General features: G+C 42.5%; 1 protein-coding gene across 4 annotated transcripts in view; it reads right to left on the reverse strand.

Annotated features, from left to right (window-relative positions):
* LRP8 (LDL receptor related protein 8) overlaps window positions 1-25,167 on the reverse strand; it is a 318,719-nt gene that overhangs the window by 20,444 nt on the left and 273,108 nt on the right. For all 4 annotated transcript variants that reach the window (XR_013262405.1, XR_013262404.1, XR_013262403.1 and 1 more), the window contains 3 exons: window positions 20,137-20,278; window positions 11,289-11,441; window positions 8,073-8,309 (listed from right to left, as the gene is read on the reverse strand). Coding sequence is in view for 1 of the 4 variants with exons in the window: in XM_077453319.1 (XP_077309445.1) it covers window positions 8,073-8,309; window positions 11,289-11,441; window positions 20,137-20,278 (532 nt within the window). In the remaining 3 variants the exon portion in view is untranslated. The remainder of the gene's footprint in view (window positions 1-8,072; window positions 8,310-11,288; window positions 11,442-20,136; window positions 20,279-25,167) is intronic.

Genomic DNA, 25,167 nt, shown 5'->3' on the forward strand with positions numbered 1-25,167 from the left:
TCAGCTTTTTTTTCTGTTGGTTGTGGGAACAATTTGAAGCCCACTAAGATGAAGTAGTGTCTTGTAAGGTTCTTTTTCGACATAATTCTATAGTTTTGAATGGGGTACTTCTTCATATCAGAGGGGTCTGGACATTATTTGGACTTTGGATTTATACCCATGATTAAGATGTTCTCTTTGGACTTTTTGTTCTTTATACTATGAGCTGTAGAGTTGCTTGTGACACACAGTTTTTTTTTTTTTGCATGTTTTCTATACGCTTTCTTTTTTATTTCGTGGTTTATAGGTTTTTGTCATACTTATTGCTGGCACAGGGATTATTGTGGTAAAGAACTTGCAAGATGCACCAGAATTACATACAGCTGCAGAACTTTTGAAAACCCACAAAGCAACGGTACTTTCCATCAGTAAATTATACATGCAACAAGAAGATCCTGTCTGTGGTCAGCTACATTTCCTGGAGAAACATTCAGCTCATTCTGCTTTGATTCTGCCAACATTAATAAACCCTATAAAATCTTACAAGCACTGGTAGTCCCATTTTTAAAATGGACTTGTCTTGTTCACAATGTATAAGCGAATATTGTTTTTTAAACTGAAGGCACCCTAAGGCTGTATAGATGGCCTCAACTTCTCTCCAAGTCCTTTGGTCATTGACTTCTGTTAGATGTAATAACTAGTATTCTCTGAACATGCATGATTTTATTTAAAAATAAAACAAGTTTCAGATTTTTATAATTTTTCCATCAGGTCTGCAGTTTCTGCTTTCCCACCCCTGATTGCACACAAGCCCAAGGGATCTACAGCATGAAGTGCTATTGAGCTGCACTGAGCGTGCTGGGCTTTTCTACAGCCTACTATCGGACTTATCCTTTTCAGTTCATAGTCCCCTCTAGTGGATATAAGTTTTTTGTTCTGTGGCACAATTAAAATAAAGTCTCTGTGCGCCTACTTCACTCCCTGGCCATCTCTCGCCTCGACTACTGCAACTCCCTCCTCATTGGATTACCTTTAATTATGCTATCCCCTATTCCAGTGATGGCAAACCTTGGCACCCCAGATGTTTTGGAACTACATTTCCCATAATGTTCATGTACACTGCAGTGTAGTGGAGCATCCTGGGAAATGTAGTTCCAAAACATCTGGGGTGCCAAGGTTCGCCATCACTGCTCTATTCACTTCATCATCAATGCTGCTGCCAGATTCCTCTACCTAACAAACCAGTCAGTATCCGCTACCACTCTCTGCCAATGCCTCTATTGGTTGGCACTCACCCAGCAAATTAAATTCAAAATACTAACAATTGTCCAGATGTGAAGGGAATAGATTGCGGGGTTAGGGAGCACAAATGTATTTTATTTGCAGATGACCGCCTGATGGTCACCATCACCACCCTTCCTAACTTTTATGCAATCCTACAGCCCTTCTCTAGAATCTCAGGCCTCACCATTAGGCCCCTTTCACACTGGGCTGTCAGTTTTGATGGACTCCGCTTGCTCAGCAGGGATCCCCGCTGAGCCAGTGGATGACAGGTCCATCTCCACTCACTGTGCAGGGATGGACCTGTCAGAGCCCTGCTCTCCTGTATGGGGAAATCAGATGAAAATGGACCGACTGTCCGTTTTCATCCGAACCACCAGACGGATGGAAAATAGGGTTTCCATCTGTCTGCATTTAGCAGATTGTATGTTAGCGGACATGTCACCATTGACATCCGTCGCTCCATAGAGGTGCATGGAGCATCCGTTCAGTTCCGCCTGAAAAACTGACTGACGGACCTGAACGGTCCGCATATGTGAAAGAGCCCTTGACCAGAACAAATCCCGAGGAACTAAACAGATCTCAACAGGATATCACTAAATTGGCCCTGGAACAGCTTATAAATTTCACTGCGAATCAGATGCTCGCCCATACCTAGGCATCCAATCAACACCCTCTTTAAACACCCTATATTTTGGAATTATGCTGCACTGTATAAACACCTAACAGCGGACATGACTGGATGGCAACTACACCCTCCATCGTGGTTTGGCAAACTACGTGAGGTAAAAATGAATGTCCTACCAAGACTTCTATACTTTTTTCCTACAATACCAGTGACATTGGTTAGATCAGATCTAAATGTATTAATAAAAAAAATAAAAATAAAAAAAAAGGCCTTCCATTTTTTAGAGGCCTAGGGTGTAATGCATGGAATAAATCTAAATCCCTGCAAGACTTTACCCTCTACAAATCTGCCCTTCTCAAATAAATCTCCTGCCTCCACACTGCTAAACAAACCTACTACACTTTCATCAAAACCCTCTCATCCAAACCTTGTCAACTCTTTTCTACCCTTAATTTCTTACCTCACCCCCCACCCACCAACTTGCTTACCGCTCAACAGATTTCCAACCATGTAAAAAGCAAAATCAACACAATTTGCGAGGAAATATCCAGCATTCAACTTCCTCCCCCTACCCAACACATCAGGTCCAACACCACACTCAATACTCTCCTCCTTCCGCCCAGTTACCACCGATGAAGTTGATAAACTCCTCTACATGGCCCATCTCACCACCTGTCCCCTGGACCCTGTCCCCTCACAATTACTGCGACCACCTTCCTGCTCTATCCTAAACTCCCTAACCCACATGTTCAACCTCTCCCCCTCCGGCACCTTTCCTTCCCCGAGGGCTTTCACACTACAGCGGTGCGCTGGCAGGACGTCAGAAAAAAGTCCTGCCAGCAGCTTCTTTGGAGCGGTGTGTTTACCGCTCCTCCACCGCTGCTGCCCATTGAAATCAATGGGGCAGCGCTGTAATGCCGCCGGCAAAACGCCGCTATTGCGGCGTATTGCCGGCGGTTTTAACCCTTTCGCGGCCGCTAGTGGGGGTAAAAGCGCCCCGCTAGCGGCCGAAATGCGCCGCAAATCCGGCGGTAAAACGCCGCTAAAAATAGCGGCGTTTTACCGCCGACGCAAGGTGCGGTGTGAAAGGGGTCTTAGTGTTTGATAACAAATTTCCCCAGAAATCGCTATCGCTTATTTCTGTGAATCAAGTGATTCAAATTTATTTACTTTTTTTTATTACTTTTGACATAAAGGGACACTTTTTGGTTGCTATTGACAATCTCCAAATTCCAGGCAGAAAAAACTGTATTTATAATATAAAACTACAAGCAGGGCACTGGACAGACCACTAGGGACAAAGGGGGTGTGTAATTTTTTTCTACAGTACTGTAATCTGTAAGATTACCTTACTTTATGTGTATTGTGTGTTTTTACTTTTTTGAATTTGGCGCCGATCTCCGCTCCCGTGCGTCACAACGTCGCAGGGAACGGGGCTCGGCGGCACTCGGGCACTGTGTGAATCGAGCGGCGGACGGCTCGCACACACAGCGGGGAGGACATCACAGGATCCAGGGGACAAGGTAAGTAACTCTCCCTGTATCCTGCAATGTGATCCCGAGTCTGGCTCGGGGTTAGCGCTTATGGTACTGAAATTCCACCCCGAGCCAGACTCGGGAATACCACCAGGGGGGTTAAAAAACCAACACTAGACCCCACCTGAATGAATAACTTAAGACCCATTTTCCTGCTCCCATTTGCCTCCAAGCTCATCGAACACCTGGTCCATGACCGAATGAGTCGCTACCTCATGGACAGCAGCCTTCTGGACCCCCTACAGACCAGCTTCCATCCACAACATTCCACTGAAACTGCCCTACTAAAACTCACCAATGACCTACTAACTGCTAAAACCAATGGCCATTACTCCATACTCACTCTTAGACCTCTCTGCTGCCTTAGACACACAGTTGACCACCTGCTCCTCATCAGCAAACTACACTCCCTTGGCCTCCGTGATTCTGCTTTATCCTGGCTCTCCTCCTACCTATTTCAGCGCACTTTCAGTGTCACTTACAACTCCATCTGCTCCACTCCTCTTCTTGTTGGGGTACACCAAGGCTCCGTCCTTGGGCCCCTCCTATTCTCACTCTATACCTCTTCCCTTGGCCAGTTGGTAACCTCCCATGGCTTCCCCAGATCCATATCTTCACTCCTCAACTCACTCCCTCGATCTCTTCATGGATCTCAAACTTACTGAAAGACAGATCAGTATGGATGTCAGACCACTTTCTCAAACTCAATCTTTCTAAAACTTAGCTTGTTATATTTCCACCCCCCCCCCCCCATCCCCCTGACTTTACCCATTAAGATCAACAGCACAACCATTGGTCCCTCCACACATGTCAGGGTGCTGGGTGCAATACTTGACTCTGACTTCCCCTTCAGCCCCCACATCCAATCAATTGCTGGCTAAATCTTGCCGCCTTAACCCCCGCAACATCTGCAGAATTCGACTCTTCCTGACTAATGACACCACAAAGCAACTTATTCACTCCTTGATTATTTCCCGCCTTGACTACTGCAACACTCTCCTTAATGGAATACCCTTACACAGGCTATCCCCCTTTAGTCTATTATGAATGCTGCTGCTAGACTAATACACCTCACTGATCCATGACTGCTGCTCCTCTCTGCCAAACCCTTCACTGGCTTCCCCTACCTCACCATCTAAAATCCAAAATGCTAACCACAACATAAAAGGCCATCCACAACATAGCCCCCAGCTACGTCACCAAACGCATCTGCAGATAATCACCCAAATCGTCCCCTCCACTCCTCCCAGGACCTCCTGCTCTCTAGCTCCCTTGTTACCTCCTCCCATGCTCACCTTCGGGACGTCTCCAGAGCCTCTCCCATCCTCTGGAACTCCCTGCCCCAGTATGTCATATCAGTCCCTAACCTGCCTACCTTTAGGAGAGCCCTGAAAACTCACTTATTCAGGGAAGCCTATCCCACACCCACCTAACAACTGTCCCTGAGCCACCTCCATCAAATCATTCCCCACATCCATTACCTTTTGTACCACCATCCCTCCCTTTAAAATATAAGCTCTACGAGCACGGCCCTCTTGTCCTTTCTGTATTGAACTGTACTATAATTGTGCTGTCCCCCCTCTACATTGTAAAGCGCTGCGCTATATAAATCGTGTATAATAATAATAACAGGGTGAACAAATACTGTGTACCCCAAAACAAAATGCAGGCTTGGAGTTCCCGATTTGTTGAAATATTTCTATGTGGCACAGTTAGCTCAACTCACTAAATTAAATTCTCACAAGCCTTAACGATTGTGGATGTCGGTGGAGTCATATTTAGGGCAAAATAGGCCAATTTCCCATGCTATGATGTTTCCAACGAAAGACCGGCCACCGATCTTGTGCCCAAGTCCATTGACTCCATAGTCCATTGGCTCCCTTGATGCGAAACAAGGACTTCAACCCGGGCCTTACCCCTTTGGTATGTGAATGGTGGTTCAACCAGGACTTCCTTCGCAGACCTATGCGATTACAAGGGAATATTGTCCAAACAAACCTTAATAGACAAAACGACAAATGCCGAACTCTGAACAATACATTACATGCACGCTATCTCGCAAATGTGATCTTGTAACTATGTCACCTATGGAAAATTTAAGTCGCGGGTACGATAACATTTGTGCTCATATATCTGATCAAATCTGCTTGAATGGGAATAGGATATCCAAGAAGGTCTTGAGCTTGACGATTGGCACTCGGTAGTACTGGCAGCTTCAGGGTGACTCATCAATACTTCTCACTTATCATAGAAGCAAACTATAAATTATTGCTGAGATGGTATATGGTTCTGGCTAGACTGGCTACTTATGTGCCGGATGCTTCGTCTAAATGTTTTAGGGGATGTGGTCAGGAAGGGACAGTCTATCATATATGGTGACCTAAAGTACGGTGGTTTTGGATCAGAGTTTATAACAATTTTTTTTCTTACCCAAGTTAATCTGACCAAGTCCCCAAAACATGCATTGCTGGGGTGTAAGGTGGAGGAGGCCTTGAAAAACCAAAGACGACTCTTACTTTTATATTTGTCTCTGCCAAAATTACTATAGCGAGAAATTGGAAGTCGGCTACCATACCATGTGATCAGCTTAAACATAAGCTCTCCTGGCTTATGATTGATGACCGATTAACAGAAATTCTATAGGATAAATTGAAGGTGTTTGAAAAAGGTATGGGGCCCATGGATTCGATAATTGACTAATGAATCCCCGGACCATACCTGACTAGGGGTTCACCTGCATGGAATGGCTCTGAGGAAGGGGGTGCCCCTCCGAAACGCATCAGTTGTACACCGTGTTGTGTTCCTGTGCATGTCCATACACTGTATTTTTATGACTTATTGGCAGTTGCATTTTGTAAATACCCACTCTTATACAATTTTTTATTATTTAATTATCATTGGTAATGCACTAGGTGTGCGCGCCTTCCATTTTGTTTTTCTTGTAGTTTCCATCGGATTACCCAAACTGAGGAAGGCAGCATCCACCAAGTCTTGGCATACCATTTTACCACTACTATACCTCTTGCCCTCTACTTCAAAAGACCTTTTAGCACTGGAAGTGACTTTTTTTTGTATCCCTAGACTACCAAATTGGATTGTTTCATTGAGAATCGCTTCGGTAGCTTGCAGCTCTATATCTCAGCTATGTGCTGAGGACAGCTATTTTAGAGGGAATGATCCCTTGCCAATGGGGAGGGCAGTTGCTGTGTCTCTTGCTCAGTATTAGTGTAGTAACAGTGTGTAACATGTTTGGTTTATTTTATATGCAATCAAAATTGTGGCTATTGCGTACTGTTTGACAATATTGGAATTTACCTTATTTGTAAAAACCTTCAATAAAAAAAATATAAAATAAAAAAATTAACAATAACTTATGAAGCCATCCACAACTCTACCCCCAGCTACATCACTAGCCTAGTCTCAAAATACCAACCAAAGTATTCTCCACGTTCCTCCCAAGACCACCTGCTCTCTAGTTCCCTTATCTCCTCCCATACTGGTCTCCAGGACTTCTCCCACGCCTCTCCCATCCTTTGGGAGACTGACTATCTCCTACTGTCTCCATTTTTAGGTGATCCCTGAAAACTTTACTCTTCAGAGAAGCCTATTTTTCCTCCACCTAACAACTCAACTTTTATTTTTGCCATCAGCTTATCCCCCACAGTTATTACATTTTGTATCACTTGATCCTCCCATTTTAGATACTAATCTCCAACTTCTCCCGATTCCTCCTGTATTGAACTGTATTGTAACTGTACTGTCTGCCCTAATGTTGTAAAGTGCTGTGCAAACTGTAACGGTATATAAATCCTGTATAGGAACAATAATTCTGGTCACCCAAAATTCCATGAGCTGAAAAAAATAAGATTTTTTCGTCATACTTACCTTTAAAATCCTTTTCTTTGAGTACATCATGGGACACAAAGTCAGGCTAATATTCATTACCTGCTGGGTTATACTCCATCTCCAGGTGAATGAACACTGGTAGACCAAAGGTCTTTAGACAGGAAGTGATCCCCTATATAACCCCTCCCATACAGGAAGTACTTCAGTTTGGTAGCAAGCACTGTGCTGTCAGCTGAAAACCAATCACAGGAGTGCAGAACAATCTGCACTCCTGTGATCCACAGGTGAAGTACAGCTAAATGAGCCTTGTCTGTACTTCCACTTTAAAGCATGATCCAATTTGGTCCAGTGGGGGAAAAAATTCCTTCCTGATCCCCCCAGGAATGAATCAGTTTTTCTAGGGACCAACAATCCCTGGTGTTATTACCCGTAAATATTAATAACAACAGGATTATTTATAAAAGTAGACCAGCCCTGTAAAAAAAAGCAGTAAAATTTATACTGATCTTTCCAGTGGCCTATCTTCACTGATCCCCAGCCCCTGAAGGTATTCTGCAATCCTGGGTGTGTGAATACCTGCTCAGTCCACCATTACATGTAGTGGTTCATCCTGTTTGTCATATGTCAGGAAATATAACCTATTAGGAGGAACCATTGCATGCAGCTGGGAGAGCAGATATTAGACACCAAAGGAAAGGTTGTTAACCAGAGAGCAGTAAAACAGTCAATATTTTTTCAGTATCTCATTTCAATCATTGCTTCATAATAACACCTACAATTAAACAGGATGTGACAGCACTTACAGTGTTGGTAGACGCTGCTGTTATCAGTAGTTAGCACCTTAATCTCCTTGTGGCCAAAAGAAGAGGTAGTTTGGAAGTACTCAGTAGTGTTGGAATGATTCTGTGTTATCTTATTGGAGGTGATAATCGTAGCGGACGGTCTGGTTTTAATTGTTGGGGCTGGTGTAGTGGGCACATCGGTGGTAGGAGAGTCAGTAGTAAGTGTTGGTATAGTGGTTGCTACACTTGTAGTAGTTGCTGTAATGGAAAAAACATATAAGCAAACAATAAGCTGAAATAATAGTGAAAATGAAGGTGCCTTTGGTTAGATTTGTCATTTCTACCACCTCATCACCACCCATGCTTCTTGCAATGGTTCCTCTAGTCTAGGATTCTTCACTAGTGGGTCAAAACACCCAGTCTTCCACATAGGCCACCCCCACAATGGTACACTCGTGATATCAATGATATTTTGTGGAGTAGTATAAAAAAAATTTGTATATATACTGTGGGGTTGATTTACTAAAACTGGAGTATGGAAAATCTGGTGCAGCGCTGCATAGAAACCAATCAGCTTCCAGGTTTATTTGGTCAAGGCTTAATTGAACAAGCCGAAGTTAGAAGCCAATTGGCTACAATGCACAGCTGCATCCAATTTTGCACTCTCCAGTTTTAGTACATTGCTCTGGTATGTTTTTTATTCACTCTTTATCATTTAAGTTTTCTTCTATGTTATTGTGCCTAAAAATAAAGCATTTGTGTTCCTTTCCCCATGGTGACCAGTCTAATTCTACCTTTCGTTATCTAGAACAAGTTTTAAAAAATCAAAAACCGTGACTGTTCTTCTAGAAACTTTACACATGAAGAGTGATTAGGCCCTCTGTTCACTTTTTAATGTGGTTTGTGTTCCTGATGGGGAGATTTCCCCTCACTTCTTGTCACAATAATCAGGGCATTGCCATAATCTGCATCCTAGTCTCCTTTTTAAGTGCATTCTCCATATATTCCTTTGGGCATTGGCAAAGAGTGAATGAAAAGTTTGTGTTATCTTTCATATTCTCTGAAAAATGGCCAAGAAATCATAAATTCTGCCAGGGTATGTAAACTTATGAGCACAACTGTAAATGCTTAGTTTAAAATTGCACCTTCTATTGCTCTCAGCTTCCTCTAAATTCCTTTGTTTTTGCTGCTGTGAACTGCCTTCCTGTTAGAAGATGGCTATGTTCGTTCTCCATGGTCCTACTGTATGTAGGAATGCAGTCATCCTCTTTTGCTTACGCCTGAGATGAACTAGGGACCATAGTCCAAAATTCATCTTGGGAGTAAGCAAGCCAAGAGAGGGTGGCTACTTTGTTGCAAGAATGTAGCCACCCTCTAACAAAGTCAAATCAAAGCAGCAAAAACAAAATTGATTTAGAGATTTGGAGGAGGCAAAGAACATTTTAGTTTTAGTTTTAGTTTTGGATAGAGCCAAAAGGAATTTTAGATACCTGTCAGATCTTTATTGCTGTCTGTGCCCCCACTAAAATCATTTACCTTCCATCTTTCCTTCTCCTGCTTACCATTATCAACAAGAGTTTTGCCTTTGGTTCTACTTTAATGCAATAAAAGCAATAAAAATCCCAAGCCCACTGAAATCACCTTTTTCATTTTGTAGTACATACACTGTAGTAATTTGATCAGAGATTGCCCAGTACAGCTTACTGCTGTCAGTCTTTACCAAACAACATCAAAATATTGCTGCAGCTTTAAAACAGAACTAACCCCCACCTATTCTTTTCAGCCAACGAAGCTGCCCCCCTTGGCTGCTGTCTGATCTGCAACTGCTATGGTACAGTACATGTGATCAGTAACACCAGCCATTGGATGGTTTGACAGTTTGGTTGAGGGCACAAGCAAATGTGACAGTTAGCATTCCGGGCATGCCAGCAGAAACTGTTAAGCCGCGTACACACGGGCGGACTGTATGGCCAACTTAGTCCGTCAGACAATCCGACGGACAGTCCGTCCTACTTTCGAATGAACGGACTTGACCACACACGATGAACAAACAGTCCGTTGAAAGCTTGCGCGATGACGTGTACAGCACGTACGACGGGACTAGAAATAGGACGTCCAATACACAGCAATGCAACCTTCCGCCGTGTAAATCCTTTCTGAGCATGCGCCATACTTAGTCCGTCCAACTAGCCTACTCACGAGCGGACTGTCCGCTGAAACCAAAGTTGGACGGACAATATTACGGAAATTCCGAAATACTTAGTCCGCCAGACTGCACGCTGAAAAAGTCCGCTGAAGCCCACACACGAGCGGACTGTCCGCTGAAATGTGTTTCGGCGGACTAAGTTGGACAGACAGTCCGCCCGTGTGTACGCGGCTATAGTTTCGCTTTAATATAACTCTCCAGTTTCAGTCCCTGCCATGGGACCAATACCAGAAATATGTGGGAAGTTTACAGGGCCTGTTCTGATGCCATCCTTTCCCTTTGCTCACTGTTTGTTTGAAATCTGACCGAGTTAAAGACAGGGGACAGCCATTATATTTTATAGCCAGGCTCCGGGCATGTGTAAGATTTCTCATTTTAAAGGATAAGGTTACTTTTTGGAAAAAAATATCCCATACAGGTAAGCAGATACAATCTAACAGAAAACATGAATGAACCTCCACAGTGCCCTGGTAGTGCATTAAAAACAAGCCAACAGCCGCAAAGGCTGCTGAACCTTGTAGTTTTCCCACACACAGAGCAATGCCAATCAGTGATGTGGCCAGACTGGCAGAGCCCACTCGGCCATGTTTTTCTTAAATTGTGACAGCTAGTGGGGAGGGAGAAGAACCCCGCTAGCTGTCACAGCGGCGATCAGGGAGGTGCGGGGGCCGTGTCTATTCGTAACATGTTACACCCTGAATATGTAACATGTTACCAAAGGGGAACTTATCTTTTAAAGTAAGCTGAAGACACCGCTGGACAAGAAACTGCGCTGTCCCTGGAAAGGTCCAGCTCTGTAATCTTGGCCTTTTAGTTATTTTTTGGATGTCTGGCATGTGGTTCCATTGAGACATTTTTTAAAGATGGGGGCTAAATTTGGAAGGTTATATTTAGGGTGTACCTATTCTTTAAAAAAAAAAAAAAAGACAGTGTTCTCTTCTATCCCCAGCTGATCAGTGATTCCATGTTCATTGATTATCCATTTAGCCCTTTTTATATTTTATCATTGTGCTTCCCTCCTGTCCAATTACCTTTCCCACAGCTCCTCATGTCTGGTCCCAACTCCACCCCATCGGCACAGGCGCAGGTGTATTTGGGGGAGTGGACGGATATCTGTGGTGCTGCCAAGCACAGGTATTCACATCCACCGTTTGGAAGAGGTCCCTGGTTGCAGGCATTTATAGCTAGGAAAAAAATGCTTATAATTAGAAAAATGTCATATGAGCAATCACAGAAAAAGAGGAAACTTACACAAACATGTCACTTGACTAGTAACAAACGGAACCGACATCTCCAAAAGAAGAAGATCATAAAAAGACAGCGGACTATTTTATTTGGAACAAATAAAGGTCAAAATTTGATCTTTTCAATCACTGCCTTCCATATAGAAGTTGCATTTGTGGAGCAACAAGGTCATTTGGCATTGTGATGGCCACCATATTACTGCCTGTAAAATTAAAACACATCTAGATATTGAGATCACTTCATTTAGGCTCCATTCACACCTGAGCGTAGCAATTTACTGACTTTTGGGCATTTTTTTAAAGCTTTTTTGCAGCTTTTTACAAGCGTTTTTAAAGAGTTTTAGAAGCGCATTACAAGTGTTTTACAGCTTCAGTTGTTTTTGTTTAGCCAATAGTAAGCACTAGGAGGAGGTGAGGGAGATGAAATTGGGGTTGAAGAGCTGCTATTTGAGCAAAAAAATAACCTACAAAACGCTCGTAAAACACTCAAGTCAGGTGTTTCTATTGAAGTCTTTGGGTCCAAAAACACTTGTAATCTACCATAAAGAAGCTTATGAACTTTGAGCGACAGGCGTTTTGCTTCAGGCAACAGAAAGCTCACATGTGAACAGGGGCCATTGAAATGAATGAGATTTGGTTTGTTGAGTGTTTTAGAGCTTCAAGTAGAAAATTGTTTAGGTGTGAACGGGGCCTTAAAGAGGGATTTAACTGGAAAAAAAAATATTAAAAGTCAGCAGCTGTAGTATAGTATACTACAGCTGCTGACATTTAATAAATGGACACTCACCTGTCCCAGTGTCCAGCGATGTCGGCAGCTGAGACCGATCGTCCGATCGGCTCTCGGCTGCTGCCTCCGCTATTGTAGGTGAGGGAATCAGGAAGTGAAGCGTTGCGGCTTCACTTCCCGGTTCCCTACTGCGCATGCACAAGCCACGCAGCGCAATAGGAATGGTCCGAGCTGTCTCTGGAACCCGTGTGTGTCCCAGCAGACAGCGCGCCGGGACAGGAAGAGGCATAGACTCCCTTGGGAGTCTATGCCCGGAAGTGGGTGCAAATACCTGTCTTAGACAGGTATCTGCACCCCTCTCCCCCCTGAAAGGTGCCAACTGTGATACCGGAGGGTTTCTGATGAGCGGAAGTTCCACTTTAGGGTGGAACCCCGCTTTAAGATTAGCCATAGACACAAGATTGCAGCCATTAGATCCGATTGCTGCACAATTACTTTGGTCAAGCATTCATTTTGTGCACTGAACTGACACCATTACCACCAACCTTATCTTGGATTTATAAATTACAATCATCCAGGAAATCTAGTTTGGGAAATCAATGTTTCTCTCAAGCCCAGGGAATCGAGGGGTCTCTGCAGAGGTTCTCATAAGTGTACAATGAGAACCTCTGCAGGCTGCTCCTTTCTCATCGACCACTTAAACCTTAGATTTTTACATCCTGAAGTACACTCCTGCTACCAAAAAACTGGAACAGTGAACTGCGACGTGAGCACTGGCTAAGAGGTGAATATATGCAGAGACGGAGGGCCAATTCACACCACATGCAGTCCAGTGCATTTTTTTTCTGCATCAAAAAAGCATGTAAAGTATGTTATATGGTTTTCAATGGCATAGTTCACACCAGTGCACGCTGTTCCAGAAAAAAAAAAAAAAGTAGAACATGCTGCATTTTTTCCTGCACTGGACTGTACTGGAGCGTTGTAAAACGCATCAAAAAACACACCTAAACATACCAAAAACGCACTGGAACACATGTCCTTATTAAGTGCTAGTTCACACCAGTCACACCAGACGCAGTCCTAAACAAAAAAAAAAAAAAAAAAAAACAATCTCTGTGGGGGAAAACAAAAAAAAGAAAAACAAAAACAAACACATACAAATTAATGTATATGGCAATGGTAATAAAGCTAGCAGCAGAGTTAGTGATATAAGACAGAGAGAGAGCTATAGACTGGGGGGGGGGGTGGTGTCACAGAGGGGGTCGTAAAACTGTAGTATAATGGGCAAAGAAACCAATATCTAAATTCAGGTTGTTATTTTTTGTGTAAAAAATAATCATTCTTATTGCAAACGTTTTCCTGTCCTGGATAGTTCCAAAATTCCCTTTAAAGCCGAGTTCCACCCAAAAGTCAGCAGTTACAAAAAGTGTAGCTGCTGACTTTTAATAATTGGACACTCGCCTGTCATATGGTTCAGCGATGCGAGAGAACGAAGCCCCACTTATCTCCCCCTCCTCTCCTCGGCTCTGGCATTCTGAATGTGGCCGTCCGGCTGTGGCGTCACAGCCGGGCAGGCACTGCACATGCGCGAGCTGCACTGCAATTGGCCGGGCAATCTTCTGGAAACTGACGTGTCCCAGAAGATTGCACGGAGGGAGGGGGGAGAGGTAAACTTCCTTCAGCCACCGCGGACCCCCCGGGAGGAAGTGGGAGCAGGGTGCCTCTAAAAAGAGGGTATCCGTTCCCCCCCAAAAAAATCATATGCCAAATATGGCAAGTCAGGGGGTCACCTTTACTTAAAGCGGAAGTTCCATTTTTGGGTGGAACTCTGCTTTCAGAACTAAAACACTGAGGTCTTCTATAGTGTGTGCCAACAAACTAAACTATCTTATAACATGACTAATCCGTAAAAAATACACTAAGTGAAAAACAATAATATCATACAAATTGGTATTGCGCTATTAAATGTGTACAAAACTATTAATGTGAAAAATCTTATAACAAAAGTTAATGTGAATAATGCTTGATTGAAGAAAATCCTGCCATAAATCCACCAAACCAGGAGGCGTGCTCTCCACCACCAGTTTGACAAGCTGCTCACCCTCATAGCAGAGAAAAATAAGCAGTTATCCCCTCTGGAGAAATGACACCTGGCAAACTTTTGGATTACAGACCTCCTTAGATGAATGGCTCCTCAATAGGGTTCCAAGAACCCGGACCGTCTTGCCCAATGAATGTTATATGTAAAAGAAAGGTAACATCTAGTGCTCTGTTTCCAAAGGTTTTATTAGTTAAACGGTAAATGAATACACTTACGAGTGAAGCACAATCCGCTTGTGCAAACTGCAAGGCATGACAAACACCCAATTTTCGAAATGGCCATGGTGTGATGTCAAGTGTGTAAGCCCCACCCCTACACGCGTGTCGTCCGGGGGCGGTGACTTCCCCAGTAAGGGGTGGCGCTATAACCTCCCTGCACACTCATATATTCCATTATCCTCCCTACACACATGTGCAGCTCGTTAGCCAGCAATCACACTGTCCAGACATATGTAACATATTCGGTTACAAAGACAAAACATTACAAGACATTACAAAGATAAAACCATCGACAGCAGCATAAATACAGCCTTGAAAGTCCAAAGAGACACTGAATATGTTCAGACCCAGAAGACAGAGATAAACATCTCAGAACACTGGCAGTCTCCTTCCACAAGAAAAGTTACAAAGACAAAACCATCAACAGCAGCATAAACACATCCTTGAAAACCCGAAGAGAAAATCTCCAATACACAGATAAAAAAAAATAACCGAGTACCTCTAGTCACCACATACAACCCAGCACTGGAAGGGGTCAAAAAGATAATCAAAGATTTAGAACCCATTATGACAGAGGATGAAACTCTGAAATAAATATTGCAACGACCCCCAATATTGCCTTTCAGACAACCACCCAACCTCAGACAAACTAATCAGCAGGAAACTTCACTCTTGTGATTATGAAGTCACAAATAATAGAAGCAAACCCTGCAATAAAAAATTCTGCAAATTGTGCAACCAGATCTATCTATCCAAGTGTCACACACACAAATGGGACCTTCAATCATTGGATCATACAGCTGTACCTCCAGTAATGTTGTGTACCTCATCCAATGCAAAAGGTGTAGCAAAGGATCTTATGTTGGTGGAACAGGACAGAAGTTGCAAGCGAGGATGAATTTGCAGAGATGTGCCATCAAGGAACATAAAGAAGAGAGCTTCTGCACACCCGTGGGACATCATTTGTCACAACCGGACCACACTATAGAAGACCTCAATGTTTGAGTTGCTAAAGGGAATTTTCGAACTATTGAGGACAGGAAAACGTTTGAAATAACAAGAATTATTTTTGACGCAAAAAATAATGGTCTGAATTTAGATATTGGTTTCCTTACCCATTATACAACAGTTCTACAACCCCCCCTGTTACTGCCCCCCCCCCATTCTATAGCTCTGCCTTATCTCACTAACTCCGCTGCTAGCTTTATTACCATTGCCATATACATTGATTTGTATGTGTTTGTTTCTCTTTTTTTCCTCCTTCCCCTCAGAGATTGTGTTTTTTGTTAAACATTTTATCATTCTGCTAAAACTTTTGTGTATCAGTACTGCTTGGACCTTGAAGAAGAGGACATACCCTGAAAGCTTGTCCTGAAAAATTGTATATTAGTGCAAATAAAAAAAAAAAAAGACAATGGACAGTAATCAATTGTCTGTCACAATTGAGCTAATACGGCTACAATCACCTCAACTAAGCCCCTGTACACACGGTCGGAGATTTCGACAACCAAATCCGTTGGATTTTGTCTGTCGGATCTTGTCCAAAACTGTTGCATACACACGGTTGGATTAAGTAGTCGAAAAATCCGATCATTCAGAACGTGATGACGTAATTTCGTTACGATGGGACTATGTTCAGGCTAGTAGCCAATAGCTTTGATGTAGGAATTTGATCTGAGCATGCGTGGCACTTGGTCCGATCAAAATTCTCTACACATGATCGGAGTATGTCCGATCGAACCAGTTGGTCGGGAATCAGTCCGATGCATACCACACACAGTCGGATTATCCGACAACGCGGTCCGATAGGACACATTCCGACGGATTCTCCGACCGTGTGTACAAGGGCTAAGAGGGAGAACAGGCTCTGCGGGTGGAGAGCAGTGCCTCCTATCTATCCTCCCTCCCCTACCAATAAATCAGCAACGTAAAAGGCAGACCTCTGGTCAGGGCAACAGTCAGCAAAGACTAAAAATATAAGGCGAGCTCACGTGGTCACAGTGCCTGGCCAAGTAAAAAAGAAAAAAAACAACAGAGATCCATGTATGTGCAGGACGATGATAACGTGAGCTGTGCACTGTGCAGCTTCTACTGCTGACTATCATTCTCACAGTGTACTGTGTGTGTGCCATGGGATTGAAATCAGCAGATCTACCATTGTACAGCGTCCTGTTCCTCCAGGTGAATACTTTTGTCATGGTCATCATGTTGCAGTCTGCAGTGTGCACCGTCTGGAGACTAGAGAATGAGTGAGAGATGAGCAGGGAAGTGTGTGCGGAGTGGAGGTGTGGATTTCGGCTGTCAGAGTCAGACAGTGACAGTCAGGGGAGAGAGACCGAGTACCAGGCCACACTTAAATTAGCCTTACTTTGCCCCGAATCACGCCACTCGGCTGATCTCATGCCTTCCTGATCCACCACACGTACAGTCAGTCAGACACGGACAGCCCACAGCACAGTGAGATGGGAAACCGGAAGTGCCGCAAAAAGCACGGCCCACTGTTCTCTGGTCCTCGGCAATAAAAATAAAGCACAGGAGGCCAGAGACAAATTAGTAAAGAGTGGGAGTGTTTGTGGGCGCATCACTTGCGCCCCCAACACTCTCTAAACACGGGCAAATCAGCTTCCCAGCTTGCAATCAGCTGACTACAAGCTGGGAAGCTTCCCATAGACTGACTTGCCATAATGTCCGGCGCCTGGACACTCTTAAAGTGCCCGCGGGCCCCTTATGGACAGGCCGCCACTGCTCCCAGGACATTGTTAGGGCGTTGCTAAGTGAGGCCTAGTCATTACTGCTCACCTTCATCATCACAGCAGTGAGCTCTCAAATGCTGAACTCAGAGCTACTGGATCAGGGGAGAGAGAGAGAGAGAGAGAGCACGTGAGGGGGTTTGAATCAGAGAAAAATATCACTCCTGTTGGAAGTGAGCAGTAAGAAATGGGACTCACTTAGCAATTTCCTGGGAGTATTCCAGTCAGGCTTCACAATGTATGTAACCTATAGCAAGGGCATTATTCAACTTTAGTCAGAGCTGCACAGTCTATTCTCATCTACAGAAACCCCTTACCTGCAAAGACAGTTTTTTTGGGGGGGGGGGGGGGGGGGGGTAAAAGTGAGCTAACCCTTTAACATATACTCTAATCCACAGCCTCCTTACCTTCAGGCATAGCAACCATATATGTATAGTTGTTTCCTCCACAGCTCCTAAAGCAGAGAGGAGAGAACCTAGGGATATACTTGGGTCAGGTACCAACGCATTCAAATTTTTTATTTTTCCATTGCTAAAGTGTTCCTCAAACTAGTGGAATATAATCTTCCAGTCTTCCTCTGGGATGGCAATGCCAAGCTCCTCCTCCCAAAGTAGCAAATAATTAGTTTTTTGACTGTGCTTGGAAGAGTTTAGGGAAGCATACAAGATCGAGGTGAACCCTGGAGTAGGAGGATCAGAGTGGCACTTACATCCAAAAAAACGAAAGAACCTGTCACAGCATTCGTATGTGACAAGAGTCTAGTTGCATAAAGTCTATAATGTACAGCTGTGGCAGAAAGTTTTGAGAATGTCACAAATATTAGTTTTCACAAAGTCTGCTGCCTTCGTTTTTATGATGGCAATTTGCATATACTCCAGAATGTTATGAAGAGTGATCAGATGAATTGCAATTAATTGCAAAGTCGCTCTTTGTCATGAAAATGAACAATCCAAAAAAGTAATTTTCACTGCATTTGTGAAATAAGCTTCAGGGGACCCAAGTCAGGCCAGCAAGAGCCAGGGCCATCGCTTACAGTTGATTCAGCTACGGGATCGGGGCATCACCAGTGGAGAGTTCTCAGGAATGGCAGTAGGAAGGTGTGAGTGCATCTGCACACACAGACTTTTGGAGGATGGCCTGGTGTTATTAAAGGCAGCAAATAAGCCACTTCTCTCCAGGAAAAATATCAGGGGCAGACTGATATTCTCCAAAAGGTACAGGGCTAGGATTGCTGGGGACTTGGTTAAAGTCATTTTCTCTGATGCATCCCCTTGCCGATTGGGGCATGCACAAAAAACCTTGTCCAAAGAAGAAAAGGTGAGCGCTACCATCAGTCCTCTGTCATGCCAACAGTAAAGCATCCTGGGACCGTTCATGTGTGGGGTTGCTTTTCAGCCAAGGGAGTGAGTTCACTCACAATTCTGCCTAAGAACACAGCCACGAATAAAGAATGGTACAAAAACATCCTCCAACTTCTGCCAACCATCCAAGAACAGTTTGGCGAAGAACAATGCCTTTTCCAGCATGATGGAGCACCTTGCCATAAGGCAAAAGTGACAACTAAGTGGCTTGGGGAACAAAACATTGAAAGTTTGGGCCCACAACCAGGAAACTCCCCAAAACGTAATCCCATTGAGAACTTGCAGTCAATCCTCAAGATTTTCCTATAATCACTCAATTGTGCTTATATACAATGTTTGGACAATAGGCTGCCAGCTTCTGCACAGCAAAAGGGCTTCCATGGTCAGTTTGGGCTGTGATTTGTAGGCTCAGTTCACACTGGTGCGATGCGAGAACCCATGCGAATCCAGCACGGATTCATGCATCACACCAGACTCACTGGGCAATTCACACTGCCATATGCACACTGCTGGGAGTTTCAATACAAAGTTAATGACACCCCCAGATCAAAAAAAAAAAAAAAAAAAAAAAAAAAAAAGAGTCCTGCACGACTTTGGGCCGAATGCGATGCAACTTCAGCCATACATGTATGGCTGAATTTGCATCGCACAGACGTCGCATTGCGATTTGCAGTGCAGTGCGAATAACATGCAATATCATACAGCCTAAAGGCGATTCAGTTCGCATTGTGTGCTATACATTTCATTCATTCACACAGCGCACCAGAGTCCAGACACAAGCTTATTCCATATAAAGTAAGATATAGACAACTCACTTTGGGGGGGGGAGGGGCATCTTTTCCCTAAATCAGGGCTTATAAGACGGGAAACCGTGTATGCATTCTTGGTAGTGAATGAATTGCTTGATATAGTGACTGATGACTAGATTGGCACAGCAATCCTCAGCAACTGGTTCTAGCAGATTTACATTATCAGTGGTAACCACAATTTCTTCAGCTTTCACAGATGGAATATGAAAGTGATTTATTACTGGTGAAGTTTTTGTGCACCAACATTTAAATTTTTCCCAACATCTACTATACACACATAGATCACATTTCATAAGAAAGATGTGACTATGAAAGCTTCTTTGGTTGATAAGCACATTGAAGTTCTAGAGGGAAAATACTTTCCGGAGACGGGGCAGAGCACCATCCTAAATAAGGTAGAGAGGACAGGTTTTGGACAATCCGAGCATTTTTTTTTATGGATTGTGAGAAATGTGCAATTTCTTTCCTACTCATTACTGCAACTGGATAGTAACAGAAGACGGCATCTATTATATGCAAACAGCCATGGTGCATCTCTTTGTAAAGCTCAACCTGTGTTTATGCCTTCAAACTATCCCTTGATAGCCCCCAGTGTTGTTTTTTCCCAAGTTAGCAAATTGACAGTTTTGAAACAGGTGTGAGGTTTTGAGTGTTTTATTGGTCCTGTACCTTTGGGCTGTTTGAGCTGATGAACAATGACAATATCATGAGGATTGTTTAGATTCTCTGCCAAGACATAAATCTCTTTTCCCGTAAGTCTGTTTGCACTGAAGATTGCTTCATTCTCCAGATCCGTCCAGAAAACCTTGTCCTGTGGAGAAGAGTAACCAAGAGGTGGGGGGTTCAATACACAACAAAGAAAGCATACGAACAGTAAATTATATGAATATGTGATGCACCGTTTGATTGTTTTGTTTTTTTATCCATTGGATAAAAAAAAAAAAAAAAAAAAACAGTTCAAGTATTATCAATCCCTTGTGCTAATTTTCTTTAGAAGCTGACGATTTTGCAATCTGAAGGGACACAGCGGATTTACGTCGGCCCTGAATGAGTCATTCATTATGGTACTGTAATGGAAATTTGTAGGTTCTGTATATAATTGTATTCTATTTTATATGTATTGCACAATGCCCTCACTGTGCACACGGCACTAATAATGTTTTCAGTACATGTTTTGCATTCTTTCGAGTTCTGATTAGAATAAGCCTGCCTATGTAACGCCCCTTGTTACCATAAACGTACAATTGTAATATTAATGTGATACCTACGTAATCATGTGTATAAAAGCCTTCAAATGCGTCATAATAAAGGAGAACGGTTATTTGGAAAGATGCTGAGCGTATCTTTTGTGTCTGTTTCCTACTGCAGTAGTTATTAATTTGGAACCACTAATCAATATGAGGATAGGAGTTGCCTATCATCAAAATATCCCTTTCAGGTAGCGAAGCCAGCCCAGCAGGGGTTATCAGGTGACCCTGAGTATCCGAAACGAGGAGCTTGAGACGATCCGGGAATTTCTGATAATCAGCCGGCTGAGGTAAGCCTTTTGCTTACATTTGAGTTATCAGACTTCCTTGATCGGTAAGGCATTTTCGGGACAAAGGGTACCTATTTTACTCCCCTTAATCGAACTGTATTGATTAGTGGTTATATGTTATGTTGTCACTGTCTACTGTCCATCAGAGTGTTATAGAGAAAGGGAAGAATAGTGCTGTTCACAGGTATATGTAGTACATCTGCTAGATAAAGTAGTTTAGAGGCAAAAGGGTATAGGCACACGTAGAGAAGACTGGCCAGTCATTATGGGCATTAAATGAAGTAAGGGAATGACGGGTAAGAGACCCTCAAAAATACCCAGCGCAAGAGGAGCGCTATATATGAACCGAAGGTGCGGTTCCGCCTATACTGAGCCCCTAGATTAATGGTTAAAGTGGACAGGGATCCACAAAGGGTAACTGGGTTACCACCAAAGTCCACAGGGACAAAGAATCATGCAGAGTATACAGCTAGAGAAACAGCTATTTATGTGAGCAGGATGGATCAAGAGTGACATTAACACTAGACAGAAAGGGACTTTTTGATGTTAAGTTGTGGGATGAATTTGGGGTCAGGCACTACAACTAGTAAAGTCAAGAAACAGTAATGAGAGTTAAAACAGAATGCTTTATATGTTGTCAGAGAGGGAAGATGGGATGAGCACTATGGCTGCCCGTCTGATCATAGAAGGTACAGTATGTGAAGTATGGAATTCAAATAGAATACAATTATATACAGAACCTACAAATTTCCATTACAGTCTCCTCTCTTTTGATCAATATTTTTTTTTTCCCGTAAATAATTTCTTTTTATTGAAAATACTGTAAAACATAACAGAGGTAAATGAGCAAGCAATACAGTGGTTTTGGCCCCATTGTTACAGTGGCCGGCAGCAACAATTACACAAGAAACACAAGAGTGTGAACTGTCATTTGTTTTCATCTAGACCTTAAGTCTATATCAGCACAGCTGGATTGAGCGTCTGCGTCTAGTAGCCTACTGCGCTTAAGCCAAAGAGTGCCAATTGATCGTCATTCAAACCCTCACAATGGACAGTTCTCGCTGCAGTTTGGAGCCCCACCGCCTCTGTGGTCTAAGCATCGGAGGAAGGTGGACCGGGGCTCCACTTAATGGTCAACCCCGAGCACCACCTCCCCCCGTACTTCTTTTGATCAATATTTTGATCACTAACCATACCTGCTATCACCTTTAACCTGGAACCTCCACACGCTTAGGTGGAGGTAGTCCTGGCCAAAGAGGCAAAAACTCCATTGTGGAGAAAATAATAGCTGAGCAGCTTTTTTCATTACAAAACGACTTTTCACTGTGAAAAACAAATGATTGATAAGACATATTTACAGAGTACTGGCTGTACACTCCTGTGGCCAGAATGGCCTTCTAGCTTAATTGCTGGTATGCTGACTTATCAGCATATGTAAACACAGACAATTCTACATAAAATGGAAAAGGTACAAAAGACAAATATGACTTCAACATGGCTAAACTACTTTTCAAATATATGTATCCCTTACAATTAAAGTAATTTAATCAAAAAATACCCTAGACTGTTATCGCAAGAGGGAAACAAATCAAACACAGAGATTTCTTTCATTTAGTCATATTACAGTGTCTGGTGTGGATTTAGGTGACTTTTCCTTCAAGTTTTGCAAAACTGTACATAAAATAGATGCTGTATTGAGTCTCCAAACATTTCCTTATATATAAATGTCTCTTAACAATCCACAAGTCAACTGGCTTTAGTTTTAGATCCTTCCAAACTTTTAGGATCTGGAATTGGGGAGAAAACACATAAATAAGTTTGTCAAAAACCTTAAAAGATCAGCAACATTCTCTGTGAGATCCGAATGGAGGACTTCAGCTGCTGAGACAAAATATAAGCAAGTGAGCAACACACTCCCCAACCAAATCCCATAGGGAAAGAGTCCAACATCCCCCTACGGGCTTGATAAAATATAATAAAACATTCAGGCAAAAGTTTTCTAGTGTCTTACTCTACTTTGTCCACTACATTGTAGACAGTAGGGGGTGTAAAAATAAAACCTGAAAACTTCTAGTAAGGACTCTCCTATAAAAATGATTTCCTCTGTTACTCTCTGTAGATTCTGCACTCTGTACTTAAAAACTACTTCTGATAACACTTTTTTTACTGTGGCCGTTGCAGTAGCATTTGCCACTGGACATCCAGAAAACATGTCCATACAAACAAAATACATACTCGTAAGATCCTGACTTGGGCATTTGGATATATCTTTTTGTTATCTCTGGAAGGGATGTTCAGGTTTTGGTAACACCTTTGGTAACAGGTAAAACAAGAAGTGGTATGTTATAAAAACAACTGTGGAGAACCCTGGCTCTATCCCACGCTCATTTACTAAGGCAGCCATAACTACTTGTGAGTGATGACACGGTCCATGTGTCAAGCTGGAGGGAAAAGAGTGTCTGGCAGACATAAATGATCACCTTTTCCAAAGTCTTGTTTCTTAAGAAGTTGCCCTCTGTGGACCACTTGTGCTTCTCGTTCTGGGGTCCTTAAAGTTGAATTATTAATCCCAGCTATACTGGGCCAGAACTAGGGTGGAATCTGTGAGTTGCACAGACCCAGCAAGTGTCCAGGGCTGTAAATGCAGCATCCTAAAAGGTGCCTGGTCTGCTTCCATATGTGATTTTTACTGTTAGTATGGCTACCTCAGCAAGAACCTGGAAGGCTGAAAACAGCCAATCAAATTAACTTGGCATGCTTGATTGGTTTACCCGAAGTAAAAACAAACTTCTGGCCCTTCAAATGGAACCAAAAGCTCTCTCTATCTCAACTATCTATATAAATATATACTCTTTTTATAGCTCACAGGCTTTTCTAAAACACGGAGCTCCGCTTCTTGAGCTGGGGAAAAAGGATCCAATGACTCTGAATACAGGGAATCCTTCTGGGTGATAAACGTCATCCTCGGTATAAAACCAGGAAGAACACTACAAAAAAAGTAAATACTCGGGTCTTCAGGGAGTGTGTCCTACACTGGGACATGTCATCAATTTAACACATGTGTTTTTTCTTGGTTTCCAGCCTCCTCCAATAGAGGCAATAAGGTGGCTGGATTCAAATGTACACATTTTTCATTGTTAGATTTGTACATAAACACACAAAACAAATTCATATTTTGAACCTTTCATTAGACAAACACTTAGCTATATATTTGCTGTGCAGTATGTCGGACTATTAAAAATTAAATATTCAACCAAAATAATATCTGTAACTTTGTCTAATAGCAACTTTGCATAAAGCTACAGCTCTGATACATCGGAGTGAACCCTTGATTACTGGGTCCAGCTTGCATAAATATAACAATGGCTTGTTTTTTATCATGCTGTTTGTGTAAGAACTCCAGTTTAATGTTTCAAAAAGACAACTTTTTCCTAGCAATATTATAATAAATGATAAGAATACCCTGCAGTCATGCAGAGATGTCCATAAATCCTAAATATTCTTCTACTTATACCCACTGCACTTACAAGGAAAAGGGGCACATCATTTCACAATCCACACATTCTGCTTTGGATTTCAAAAATAAAAATACATAAAAACAAAAGGACCAACAATATGTATGAAGGACCAGAAAACACTTGGCCATCCTTATATATAAACCAACTGGCTGCAGGCAGCAGCTATCCTAACAGGATGTGTGGACTTGATGTGATGGGTCTGTTATATTTACATGTTATTATTACTCTCACATCATGGACCGCACATTAAGTTATTATCAGACTTTAAGATTTAATTTCTGTAGAAAAACTTCCTTATGTATCCCATTCATCTTGGCTTTGTTAAACATTATGGCAGCTGTATTCAAATTAACAACCTCACCTTAATCTTTTTTTTCTTTCCACTTAATAAATGTAAAATTACAAAATTGTTATCTTAATCTAAACTAATTCCTTTTTTACCAATTTCCCCATTAACCTGGATTTCATTTCCAACCAAAGGTTGTCTAAACCAGTTTCAATATATCTATATTTATTAATAAAATTGTTAAACTCATATTAGAAATTAATACTCATATGATAATTTCAATATCACACACCAATATATATGCACAGATAAATGTCCTTAAAGGGGGACATATTACTTCATTTAACTCAATTTCTTTC

Source organism: Lithobates pipiens, unplaced genomic scaffold (assembly GCF_037356315.1).
Source record: "Lithobates pipiens isolate NorthernLeopardFrog02 unplaced genomic scaffold, aLitPip1_a1.2 Scaffold_23, whole genome shotgun sequence".
NCBI classification, from domain to species: Eukaryota; Metazoa; Chordata; class Amphibia; order Anura; family Ranidae; genus Lithobates; species Lithobates pipiens.